The 13,447-nt window shown below is 37.2% G+C and overlaps 1 protein-coding gene across 2 annotated transcripts in view; it reads left to right on the top strand.

Annotated features, from left to right (window-relative positions):
- SLC4A7 (solute carrier family 4 member 7) overlaps positions 1-13,447 on the top strand; it is a 93,742-nt gene that overhangs the window by 71,151 nt on the left and 9,144 nt on the right. For both annotated transcript variants that reach the window (XM_057375714.1, XM_057375716.1), the window contains 9 exons: positions 1,384-1,517; positions 2,078-2,323; positions 4,635-4,740; positions 6,612-6,773; positions 7,680-7,793; positions 8,234-8,395; positions 9,960-10,211; positions 12,414-12,482; positions 12,939-13,112. In XM_057375714.1, coding sequence (XP_057231697.1) covers positions 1,384-1,517; positions 2,078-2,323; positions 4,635-4,740; positions 6,612-6,773; positions 7,680-7,793; positions 8,234-8,395; positions 9,960-10,211; positions 12,414-12,482; positions 12,939-13,112 — 1,419 coding nt within the window. The remainder of the gene's footprint in view (positions 1-1,383; positions 1,518-2,077; positions 2,324-4,634; positions 4,741-6,611; positions 6,774-7,679; positions 7,794-8,233; positions 8,396-9,959; positions 10,212-12,413; positions 12,483-12,938; positions 13,113-13,447) is intronic.

The raw sequence follows: 13,447 nt of genomic DNA, 5'->3' as shown, positions 1-13,447 counted from the left end.
ATTTATGTCTTTTCTGYGTGCTGATTTTGACWCTCTAAGATTACTAAAATGTCAGTGTAAATTTTGAATGTACAACATGTATAATAATGAAAGTACTCTCCTTTTAAAGCTTGATTCTTAAACACCTTCTTTCTTTTAGCTATCTGGAATTGTTTGCGGGTTTGTTCCTGCCTTCAGATACTTGGTGTGCATCATTGAATAAAACATTTAGTTACTGCACACACATGTTCAAGCACAGTAGCTGACATTGTAAGGTACACAGTTTGTCTTTGAAACCTTTCCTCGCATTCTCAGAGGCCATCACCTCCACAGTGCTCCTGTCCCTGCCACCCTGACTGAGAACCCCAAGGTTAATGCATTGACTAGCCAAAAACACTAATTCAAAGGTAATAGARCAAGAGACTGGGATTATAATTTTTTTCCTAATTTTATGAACAAAGGACTCATTTTCATTTTTAATAGCCYCAGTTCAGCAAATCATTTTGACCATTTTCAGATGCTTTCCTGAATTGGTGCTCAAGTTTGCATAAGTACTGTTTTCTTAGGCTTGCATAATTTCAAAATAGCAAATGCTTAAAAGTTCCTCCAGGAACCCTGTAATTCCATYGCAAGAATCTGTAATCCATGACTTCTCAGTGGTAGATGCAGTAATTMACTATTTTCAAATAAATTTAGTATCATTTTAGTAATTAAAATTCCAACCTCTCTCTTCTGAGGTGCAYTGTAACTGGGTTTTTTGGCAGAAAATGTTATAGTAAAACATTTAATTCAAGAACTAAAGTAGATACCTTAATTCTTGAAAAGAAATGCATTACCAGGTGGGACATTGGTTTTCTGCTCATCTATTTTTGGTGTCATGTATACATAAACCAATATTGTTCAGTAATTTCCCCTGAACCTCTGCCTGTCAGTTTGGTTTTATTTTTCTTTTGTAATGTTTGGTTGATTTAGGCAGTATCACGTTTTGGTACAGGTATATTGCAATATATATATATCTGTTTTCATTACAGAGACTGATAATTCTTTCTGTTGAGTAACAACATTTTACACAACAGTTTTTTTTATGTATAATTTTTTTTTTAAATTTGTATAATTGTTGGTATGCTTTTCCTCCATAGCTAGCAGGACTAGTAACTTGTTCTCATGGTTTTGGATGGCTTTATGTTTCTCAGGAGTGAAGTTTTCAAAATCGTGTCCATGGTATTGTTACTGCAAAACTGTGTTAAGTTATTCTTGTCTCAAACATGGGTATTAATTGCAATGTGTTTGCATCTTGTCTTGTTTCTAAGTTAATGCATCTTAAAGTTGTATTTATGCAGATATGATGCTGAATGCCAACCTGAAAGGCGACATAGTTACAGCAGTTTCTTTTCCCCCAAACAGAGTGCAATAGAGTCTCTCTTTGGAGCCTCATTAACTGGGATTGCCTATTCTCTCTTTGCTGGGCAACCTCTTACTATCTTGGGAAGCACCGGACCAGTTCTAGTGTTTGAGAAAATACTATTTAAATTTTGCAGGTAAGCGATGTTTATATTGGCTTGGTGCACTTTTCAACTTTCTAGTGTGTTGCAATAGCYGTAATTGAAAGCAGATGTGCAGTAAATGTATATGTCCATGAAGGTAAAAACAGTGATGAGAGACTGAGAAATTGATACGGTTTGGTAAAGCTGTGAGGCATTGGCAAACCTGAATGAGAAAATCAGTGATAAGAAGTGGCAAGGACTTAAGTAAAGYTATATTCTGACTGTGTGAAGATGTTGGCTTTGCTTCTGCAGGGGTAAGCAGAGATCARTCTACCCTCTATGAGAAACTATCTGGGTAGTTCTGGAGAAATCCATCCCCAGGATGCTTCCCAAGCTAGGTAGTTGCACGGTTAATCCTAGAAACACCTTGCAGTRTTGCTTTGCTTTCRTGGGAGATGAGACAAAAAAAAAGTTTCTGCTTCCTTCAGAGCAAACACCAAACATGAGAATAGCGATAGATGACTATAAAGCTTGGCCTCAGTGTCTTTTCAAATATAAAATAGTACTGGTGGGTTTTGACTCAGTTAATGKTTTTTGTTTCTTTCTTCACACAGGGATTACGGTCTTTCCTACCTCTCTCTGCGAACTAGCATTGGTCTGTGGACTTCATTTCTATGCATTGTGCTTGTAGCCACAGATGCCAGCAGCCTCGTGTGCTACATCACTCGATTTACTGAGGAAGCTTTTGCAGCGCTTATATGCATCATATTTATTTATGAGGCATTGGAAAAGCTTTTTCATTTGGGAGAAGTGTATGCCTTCAATATGCACAATGATTTGGATAAACTGACTTCATATTCGTACGTACCAAGTTGCTATCTGTTAGTGAAATAAATAGGAAAATATAATAGGGGCATATTGTTTACTAAATGGCAGTGGGTGCAACTTCCAGGAAGGGTAGGAGGAGTGCTAGGGTTGGTATGGGCATGAGAAACCTCAGAAAAATTCTATTCAGGATGCTGTGGAATTGAATTTTCTGTGTTAGCCATGGGTGGCTGGGAGGGATAAGGGGCTGTGACAAAGCATGCTTTAACTGCAGCTTTACTAAAGGTCAGAATAGGAATTGCTACTTCTAGGAAGTATAGTTTCTCATGAGATAGGATGAGTTGGGTTACCAGCTCACACCTGCCTGATGGATATCCAGCTCACYGTTGCTCAGAGAAACTGCTTGTTTTCAGTAGTTTAAATGAAATCATTTAAATGCTGGTGTTCCCCTCCTGTTGGAGATGGGCCTCTTCCAGCTTCACTTGTACCTCTGTGGTCACACCCTTCTGCGGGTGAAGGACCCCCAGCRAGGTCATGACCATTCACCTGAGGTGAGGGTTCCTGCTTGTTGCACTGGGCAGTCATTCCCTAGCTGGAGAGCAGAATACTTCCTGTCCTCCTGGACAGCTGCTCTGCCTGGCCACGACAGAGGTGAYCTTGCACACAGGATGACCTCTAGCAGTGCCAAACCAAGTTTGGACTACTGTGTTTCTCTTCCCAAGATTTCTGCTCACTTTTGCAATCATTCAGTTCTTCTTAAGTACTTCGCTTGAGGGGGAAAGGGCAAAACGCCCTGTCAGACTGCTTCTTGTATTTTGTTCACACTTGGTATTTACTCTCCCTTTCCTGTCTTAACAGCTGTTAAAACCAGGCCACGTTTTCAGGAGTGGGCTGTGGGAGTACCCTCACTTCCTTATATACCCCTTTCTGCTGGCTGCTCATCCTTCTCTTTCAGTGGCTCTGGGTCCTCACTGGACTCCTGTGTGAGCATATTAAATTCACTGATCTGGCAGAAACTGTACTGTAGGTCTTGTGCCACTTGCTACCTGATTATGTTTTACCACAGGCAGGCCAAGAGGGTGGAGAGGGTAAGGTGGGATTTGAATTTGGTTTAGCTCTATGGTTTTTGGGACATGCCATGGTGTTCAGCTTTGGTTTGTCCTATATTTTTTTCTRTCACAAAGCTGTGAGAGATCCAGCTGTTCACAGTTGCTCTCTTTCTCCTTTTGCATTCTTCTTCTCCCCACTCCATACTCTTCAGTGGAAAAAGGGTGCAGAACAGRCCTGTTCAGTTAATTGAGCTACAAGACAATCTCAAATACTCTTATATTTTCTCTGAAAGTGTTTTTTTTTTTTTTTCTGGATTTCTACTTATCTACTTGGTGGCATTCTTTATCCTAATTGTCTTTGTTGATAAATTTGTTTTGTCAGTCTTCCTTCAGCATGCTTGTTGATGTTGTTGCCTTGACCAACAATTAATGATACTTTCTGTCTCTTCACGCTTATTGTTGCAATTCCTTTCTCTTCAGATGATTCTGTGTTGGCAGCTACTTGGGAGGAATTACTGCTTTCCACTCCTTGACCACTTCCTTTTGCTGTTACTTTAGAATTTAGCGAACAAAGTAAAATTTGTTTACTTTGTATTATTTAAGTTCTCCAAACATTGTGCTCTGCAAATCTAGGTTCATTCTGGCTGTGCACATTTAGCATTTTTTCCTTCTTTACCTTGACCATTAGGATGCAGATTTATCCTTCCATGGTTCATTGGGGTTTTTATCAATGTCTTTAGTGAATCTCATAGTAAAAAGAGACTTATTTGTTGCTTATTATCTCTTTCTCCTCTTCTACATGAATGTTTATGTGTTCAGCTTACAATTTAGTGTACTTGAATTGCTTTATTTGAAAACATCCCATATGCAGTCTGTTTCATTTTGGGGTTTTTTTATCTGATCTGTGCTTCTGTCAACCTGTCTGACATAAAGGATGCTGCAGTCCAAGTTTKCAAAGTGCTACAGTAGGGAGGGGCATTTTTACTCATACAAAAATATTACTAATTATGTATACAGTTCCTTAAAGCTGAGCCCTGTAAGCATTTTTATGTTCAGTTAACTCACTAAATACTCAAACATGGTGCCTTACTTGAGGTGGACCTGATCCCTCATTTCCCTCAGCCTCCCAATAGTCCTAGGTCGTGTGATAAAAGGAAAAGCCTTGTACTCCGCATCTTCCKTAGAAATTTGGGACAAAGAYTMGTTTAAACYCCTCAGGATTTTTGAATTTACTGCRAATTGCTGCATTTTGGCAAATACAGCTTAAACCCATGTAAACTTYTTTTCTTCCCTTCAGATGTGTGTGTTCTGAGCCTGAGAAACCAAGCAACGAAACATTGCGGTTGTGGAGGGCTCTAAATAAGTCTAGGGAAGATATAGCATGGAATAACCTTACAGTTTCTGTGAGTATCTGAAAGCTCTATGTATCTGTTTGTGTGTGTGTATGTACATGTGTATAAAAAATTAATACCTGCACGGTACCAGTTTTGATTAATATTTTTTCTTCTGATTTCTTTTTTTAATTGAACCTGGACTGTTTTCCTTTAAACTGTATTTTTGAACTCTCTTATTTCTTCCATAAGGCTTTAAAAAGTCATTGTAGAGGCGTAGATAAGTGAGTTCAGGAAACTAAATGCTAATATAAATGTCTGCTTGAGGTAGCCACCTTAATGCTCTTAGGCACCACAGTCATCTTTCTGCAGGTGAATGGGATGAGGTAAATAAACAGGAGTTTGCTGTCTTCCAGTTCCTGGAAGAAATATCTTTAATATGATGTGATGATGGAATTTGTAGTTAAAGTGTGGTAGCAAACATGATTTATTAGTTTGTTAGACATTGGTATAAAACTACWCTAGAATCAAAGGAACTACCTAAATATTGATTAGAGGAAAATAATTACTTGAAATTGAAAATAACTATTCGGAATAGGCTTGAAAACATTACCTTCTGAAGYGGATATTTTATACCAATATCTAATTTTGTGGGAAGGTAAAGAGGAGGAAAGTTACCATGTGGAAGTACTCTGGATGGCTTTTGGATAGAAACACTTTTGCTGATTAGTAGTTTCTTGGGCAGTGTGCAGTGGAACTAATGCAGCTGTGTACAGCCTCTTCATACACCCTGGCATCTGATTCCCACCTACATCTTGAACAAGTTCTTGGTTTGCTGTGGTTTTTGTTACCTGTGCTTGGTGTGTGTGCCTACTTTGGCCATCTGAGGCTGTCTGAAACAGCAGTGGATATCTTTGTATGGGTCTGCTTGTGTCTGAGCCTACACATTGACACTGAAAGCAGGTTTTTTGCTCAGCAGAAGTACCATGTYAAATCTCAGTGCTTTGAGTTCTAGCAGTCCTGGTTTTTATGTGCTACCAGTGGCTCCTGGTTTACCATCATCACCTGGTGTGGTAATTGGTTTTGAACTTAGTTTTTATATTTCCTTTCTATTATTTATTTTATATGCCTTTTCTCCTTTAATKCATGTTTAGTCTTACCTGAGAGACAGAACTGATCTGGGATTTGGTGGTGCTTATAATCAAAGTAGATTGCTAATGGAGAGAATTTTTGATATAAGTTAAATTTTCAAAAATTAATCTGTTTAAAGACTAGGTTGTAGCAGTGCTGCTTCCAGCTATTTGATTTACTGGCTTACGGTTTTCTTGTGCTCTGTGTGTSTACTTTAACTTTTTGCTTTGCATTTCAGTCAGTCTTTTAGATAGGTATCATCTAACTTAGTGTTGTTTTGTTTGTTTTTTTTTTTTTAATTCAGATCCATTATTTAGGATGCTGTCTTACTTAGCTAGAAACTTTTTCTTGTGGCTTGGTTAATCTTATTTTATAAGAGTATGTTTTTTCCCTTAGCTGTATCAGAACAAAACAAAGAGGTGGGAGAAACTGAGGAGATGATTTGTTATGTTCGTTAGCTTAAAGCTGATGTTGGGTATTCTGCTTTTCCTGGGCTTAGTCCTTAGTCTTTATGCATTCAATCTTGCAATGCTTTAAAAAACAGAATGGAAGTAATGTGACCAYAAAGAGGTTGTTTCTTCTTGAGCATCTCCCAGCATTTTAGAATCCTKAAATAATCAGTGGTGGCTACGGTGGCTTTTCTGGAACAGGCAGCACACATTTTTGGCTTTTTAGGGTGAGGTAGTGAAGAAGAACCCCTTTTTGGGAATTATGAACATTTTTAAATGTGTTTTATATGGAGAAGTTGGAAGCTTGSTTGAATGTACTGAATGAGTAAAACATAGACATATGAAGAGTTTTTCTCTTTSCAGGAATGTATAGAACATCATGGTGTGTTTCATGGATCAGCTTGTGGTCATCATGGACCGTATGTTCCAGATGTTCTCTTCTGGTCAGTCATACTATTCTTTGCAACGTTTTTCCTCTCTTCTTTCCTTAAGAAATTCAAGACCAAACGCTATTTCCCAACAAAGGTAATGCTGATTACAGAATATTGTTGTCTTGTATTATATACMATAGTATAACTTAATGGAGTTGAATTTTGTCTTTTAAGACAGGAARGAAAATTAAAAACCAAAAATTAGCTAATAATTACAGAAATGAAGACATTAGAGGAAAGAAATCACCTGCAGAAAATTCAGTGCTTAGTCTGTACTTTTGTCATGTTAYAACAAGATATTCTAAACTTTGAAARACCTAAGCAGTCCATCTCCCCACATTAATGGGTATTGCCAGGTATCATTAGTAGAGATAATCTTGCTGCTCTTTTCCTCACCTAAMCATATAAAACAATCGCTTGCTTTCCCCAAACTACTGATGTCTATTGGGTTTTGAGTATTTCCTCAGGGGATTACTGTTTACAAGATTCTTCTTAGGCTGATTTATGTAACTTCTGCTAGGCAAAATGAAGTGTTTAGATCTGCTATAAACCTCAGCTCATCCCTGCAATGTCTTCCTAATGTTTAATAAAGTTATCTTTGATAATCTGAATGTATTGCAAATTATCGGCCTCGTATCGATTAAAACATCAAATGTCTGAATATTACTGATGTAAGACACCAGAGACTTAGCTGTGATGGTCCAGCCTCATAGTGGGATTGAGGGGAGAGGAAGATGATGGAGTTGTTGGAAGTAATTTGCCTCTTGCAGTAGACCACTTTTAAATGAGTGAACAGTTGTACAAAATACTTATTCTCAGGCKTCATACTATGCCAGTAGGCAGCTTAAATTTTAAAGTAACCAGAGAAAATATGTAATGTTCATTGGTGTAGTATAATATAAATAAACTTCRCTTTGTATAGGGGAGACAATTGTCTTTCTACGCTTGAAGAATGTAATGGTGAAAAAGCAAGTCTTAACACGAGTATTTTTTTTTTTAGGTGCGTTCTACCATCAGTGACTTTGCAGTATTTCTGACCATAGTAATCATGGTTACGATTGACTATCTTGTAGGAGTACCTTCTCCTAAGCTTCTTGTTCCAGAGAAATTTGAAGTAAGAAATAAAACCTTTTGAAAAATGTAACTTTTTAAATGCTTGCAGTTTTATAGACAGTAGAACAATGGAGTTGTATAGAAATGGAAATCTCTCTTTTTTATTACAATGTAGTTAATCAAGTAGTTTCTCTTTTGTGTTTTGGATATCTGTCTCATCTGACATACACGTTATACTGTTACTGAAAATTAGCATTCTTTTGTGCAAATGTGCAAAAATGAAGGAATTGAATGGATTTGTTTTAATTTTTTCTATATAAATGTCGTGTTCACTTGTAACAGCTGAATCAGTCTTTTGATTAGAGCCATTGGAAGACAATCTAAATGTGCATTTAAGAGAATGATCCGTGTTCATTGAAGCTGTTTGTAATGATAAAAATCTGCATTCTGTTTTAGTAATTTAATTCTTGCTGATGGATTGGGTTTTTTTTTTTTTTTCAGCCCACCCGAAAAGACCGAGGATGGTTCATAGATCCTCTTGGAAGCAATCCTTGGTGGACACTCTTGATTGCTCTTCTTCCTGCTTTACTCTGTACCATTCTCATTTTCATGGATCAACAAATAACAGCTGTTATTATAAACAGGAAAGAGCATAAACTGAAGGTAAAGTAATTTTTACAGAAGTCTAATGTTGTGTAATTCAGGTTTGTTTTAAAACAATCAGCTGCTAAATATATGTGTAAATTGACTGTTGTGGTTTGGACTGTGGTGAAAGCCAAAAGCACTGCACCCACAACGTTCTCTCCCTTCYCCCCAGTGGGGASGAAGAAGGGAGAGCAAAAGCCCAATTAACACGAAAATTTATGGCTTTCAGATAACATAACATAATTAAAGGAGAAAGATACATRTGTGCTCCAGAGAATGGTCAGACAGGCTGAATAACTTAAGTTGCAAAATAGATTTATTACTACAAACTACTAAGAAWACTACGGCACCGGGGAGAGGAACAAAGATAGGGAAAAATTTACAAGGAGAAGAAAAATAAAAACGGACATTTTAAGACACCTGTTATCCTTTCYRGGACCMGTCTCTTTCCCAGGTCCTCCCTCTCCACCCCCCATTGTCTWCCCGCGCACAMAGGGGACAGGAATGAAAGTCTAACATAGATCAAACCACTCATTAYGGTTGTYRTCCAGCATCATARGARAAGYGTTCTTACAGCTCCAAGCTGTGGAAGTTCTTTTCCCAAGAAACAGTCAGTGTATAACTGTTGTGGCGAGGGAGTATTTTCTTTACCTCGTAGGAGAAAGGAAAGAATGTTCCTCAAGGCCAAACTGTGTTGTTTCAGCGGCGTAAGGCCACTATCACAAATCTCCTGGCAGGACACAGCTTCTTCTAAGCATCCACTTACTTCAGACGTAGGGCGGGGGCATCTCCTGCTCCCTGCAGAACACATTTTCTTCTTAGCATCAACTCGCTTCAAACATTGTGGGAGGCCAAGCCTCTTCCTCTCTTTTTTTGGCTCCTGATAAGTTCAGTCCAGTCCTCAAAGGCCAGGTTTTTTTCCCTCAGAGCAAGGTCACTCTCCTTTTCTATACAGGTCTCTCATTGATGACATAGTCCTTTCGAGAACAACTTATTTTCTCCATGCTCGAGAACCACAGAAACAGCACAGCAACCCATCCCATCTTCTCCTTATTGTGATCTTGGGTCTCCATTCTTTTTCTTACATCTCCTCACCCTCCTGCTCTGTTTTTCCCCGGTGCATGATACTAAAACTAAATACTAACAACCTAAAAACTACATGGTGGCCGCCCCTATCTTGTTTTGAATTCTTCTTAAGTACAAGGCCATACGTTATCACAGAGGTGTAACCAACCTGTGCAATTGGCCCAGGCCTGATGGGCACCCTGTCCATCAACCTCAGAGCCATAATGGATTGTTTCTAAAACACAGGGGGTAGGGCTCCTTTTGCTGGAGAAGAAGGAGAAAGCTTCTGGAACTTCCTCACAGGAGCCATCTTTGTGGTTACTTGGTCCCATCCCCCCACCACCAAAAATCAGACCAAGTAAAACCATGACAATTGACTAATAAAGAACAAATATGATTTTGTGGACACTCTTGAAAGATCTGACTTTTGTAGTTGTAGGTTATTTACCTGCTGAGTTAGAAGTATGGCATCATAYAAATAGAAAGTTTATCAAGTTATTTGTTTAATTTTTTACAGAAAGGCTGTGGTTATCATCTTGATCTGCTCATGGTTGGTATTATGTTGGGAATATGTTCTCTCATGGGCTTACCATGGTTTGTTGCTGCAACTGTCCTGTCTATAAGTCATGTTAACAGCCTGAAAGTTGAATCAGAATGCTCAGCACCAGGAGAACAACCAAAGTTTTTGGGAATCCGGGAGCAGCGAGTGACAGGATTGATGATTTTTGTGCTGATGGGCATGTCMGTGTCCATGACTTCTGTGTTAAAGGTAAAAGACAGTTTTTCCACAAGCTTTTCTTTGTGTTTTTGTTTTTGATGTTGTGATTGAGCATTTCATAATGCTAGGAAGTTCTGTTATGTTAAGATATGCTTGGACTCATTCTCAAATTACTTTTTTAGCAACAGATGTTTGTTTCTATTCAACTATGTGGAAGGATGCAAGAAAGCTAGGAATGTAGTGAGTAGTGAAGAAAGCACTTTTCCTGTATTACCTGATTTTCTCGCTGTCTCTTTTTTAGTTTCTTGGATTCATGTTACCTAAAAACTGCAGKTTTTATGCCAGTGCATAAGTGGAGAGAGAAAAGGAGTGTTATAAAGATGTAAAGTTACTTGAGCAGAAGTAWTATAGCAGAAGGAAGAGAAACATTGCTTTAAAAGGGAGAAATGACATTGTTCACTTCTTGTTCTTCAGYTTATTAAACTTCATTTAATTTTTAAAGTGTCAAGATTATCTTATGCAGCATTGCTGTGTCATGGTGATTTTGCTGGTTGTATTGTAGCGTCAGGTTACACTTCATTTCTTAATTTATATTCCTAGTGACCTTTCGAAGACTGTTGAAAGAAAATTACTCAACTCAGTTGGATTTTTGCTCAGCTTTACTAAAATCTGTTCAACTTCTGCTTTATTGTTTCAAATCCGGTAGTTAAAAGGAGAAAGCCAGAAATGCAGATATTGCATAACTGCTGGTATCTTTAAAGAACTTTGTAAAAGTCTGTTTAAACAAAGACAGACCACAAGCAATTTCATAAGAAATGTAGCTTCTGAAATTTAGATAAGGKGAAAGAATAATCCTGTAAATATACAGCTTTAGTTTAATAAGTAGTTACATATTATAAATTCTAAATAGTTGACCATTTCTATTATATTATATTGAATGTAATTACATTGTTTACATATATTAAAGAATGTAAAGAACTGAAAAGAATAAGGTCATGGCAATTATTAAAAATAAGTATTCAGATTTGACAGTCTCTCATTGAAAAGTTATGCAGCGCTTGATTGTATAATGCAAATAATCAGAATCAAAAGCAGTAACATTGAAACAGATTTATTACTACTCAGAAGCAAAAATTAAAAGTGCTGATTACTGAAGCGAAGTGTTTACCCCATGTTTAACATCTTCTTAGAAGCTAATTTGTTTTTCTGTACCCAGGGTAATAGGAATGGAATTATTACKCTTTGCTCTTTAGGAAATGTTTTTCTTTTTCAGTGTGAATGACTGTTAYTGTTCAAAAGAAGTAAGGAGAACAAAGCCTTGCATCTGTCAGTTGCTGTGCTTTGTTCCATGTCTGGATTTATACTGATTTAATGCCATAGAAGATACTGTATCAAATTATAGAACTTACAGTGAAGACACTAGCCACACACACACACATGCAGTAAGGAATCCCTAAGACAGTTTTATTCCACAATTTAAATATAGGTTTTTGTTCAGCCTTGATAGCAGCAGTTTTTATTAAGATTTCACATGGTATCTTGGCTGTCCTTTACTTGAAAGCTTAATGAATTCAAAAGCTTAATGAATTCAGGAGCATAAAAGGCTTTACTGCAGAGGTTTGATGCAAATGTCACTGAAATCAGTGGACAACTTTATTATCTTAGTAAGCTTTAAATTATACAAAAAAAATAATCTTGTGCAAGATTATGCTAGCTGTRTATTATATATTGCAATTTAAATTATTATAAATATTGTCATTAATAAGCTTTAAATAGATCTTCTTACTGGAGCATAATTTAGCTTTGTATGATTAGCAGATTTTCCTAGTTCATTTGATATGGTGGGGTTTTTGTATTGTCTGCTCCAGAAATGCAAGTGATCAAAAGCAAAATTTTGATATGGTAATTTCAGGAAGTTGTACAGAATATGGTAGTCTCAATACAATTCCTATCAAATAGCAACATAAAGCAGCAGACTTAGCATGAATAGAAATCTTGGTTGCAACCTGAAAAATACAGAGAATGGGCAGTCAMGGCAGAACTATTTTTTTATCTGGTGATGGCCTTGTTCTAGATTTTTTTTTACTGCTCATTGATACATATATTTTCTTTTAAATAAAGACCCTCAGATTTCACTTAAGTAAAACAAAGTAAAAAATAACTTGATCTGTGCCTTTCACTGATACAGACTGCTCACTTATGTATGCCATGTTGATTCTGCTTTTAACTTGGGGTGTTTTTTTTCCTCCCCAGTTTATTCCAATGCCAGTTTTGTATGGTGTCTTTCTTTACATGGGAGTATCTTCATTAAAAGGCATTCAGGTAAAGTCTGATTTTAATGAGCAGTTTGCTTTTGTTTAACACTGAATGAAAAAGAAACTGCAACACCCTGCATTATGTGACCCACAATAAAGTTATCCTATATTGTCTGAGTAGTGTGTAGGATAATTTTCTGAATGTCGTGTTCACGTATTTGTTCTTACAACATTGTGTCTTCACTTGTCAGTGCTTTTTCATGTATTTTTTTAGTAGTATAGCTAAGAAACAAATGTTCTGGGGTATTCTGGAATTTTTTATTATTAGTGGGGAGGGGCAGAGGGCCAGGATGGGACAACCCCTGCAAAACAGCCCCCAGTTCTACTCCCTTGAATGTTCAGTGTCCTCCATTAGTATTTTATTTGAACTTAGCTTATCTTTCTGTAGTCCCCTAAAAATGTTTCTTTTCTTCTGAAGAAGCAGAAAATAATTAACTGAAGAACRATTTTATTTTCCATGCAGTTTTTTGACCGTATAAAACTGTTTGGAATGCCTGCCAAACATCAACCTGACCTGATTTATCTACGTTATGTGCCGCTCTGGAAGGTCCATATCTTTACAGTTGTTCAGCTTACTTGTCTAGTTTTGTTGTGGGTGATTAAAGCCTCTGCAGCTGCTGTTGTTTTCCCTATGATGGTAAGTTTTCTGGTTTGCCAGTTAAGAAATAATTTTTGTACAAGACTATGTGTATTATTCAGGATCTCTGCAGAAGGTGTTTGGTGCTGTAAAAAGAGAGGAGTGGGAAACAAACAAACAAACAAAAAAAAACAACCCTAGTTTTAAAACCCTAGTAGTACAAGTTGTTCACTTTGGACACAAAGACTTCTCATTTCCTGCAAATAAGCAGTTCAATTGGGAATAGCTATTGAAAGTGGAAATTATTTACCTTTGTGGTAAGATAAAATCTAGTACTAGAAAAAAGGGCTTCAGTTGCAGATTCTGAATGTACTGAAAGTATGTGTGCATTTTTC

The sequence above is a fragment of the Malurus melanocephalus genome, unplaced genomic scaffold (genome assembly GCF_030028575.1).
Source record: "Malurus melanocephalus ecotype Western Australia unplaced genomic scaffold, MMel_1.1 scaffold_256, whole genome shotgun sequence".
NCBI lineage: Eukaryota > Metazoa > Chordata > Aves > Passeriformes > Maluridae > Malurus > Malurus melanocephalus.
This window is presented reverse-complemented; position numbering and strand designations above follow the sequence as displayed.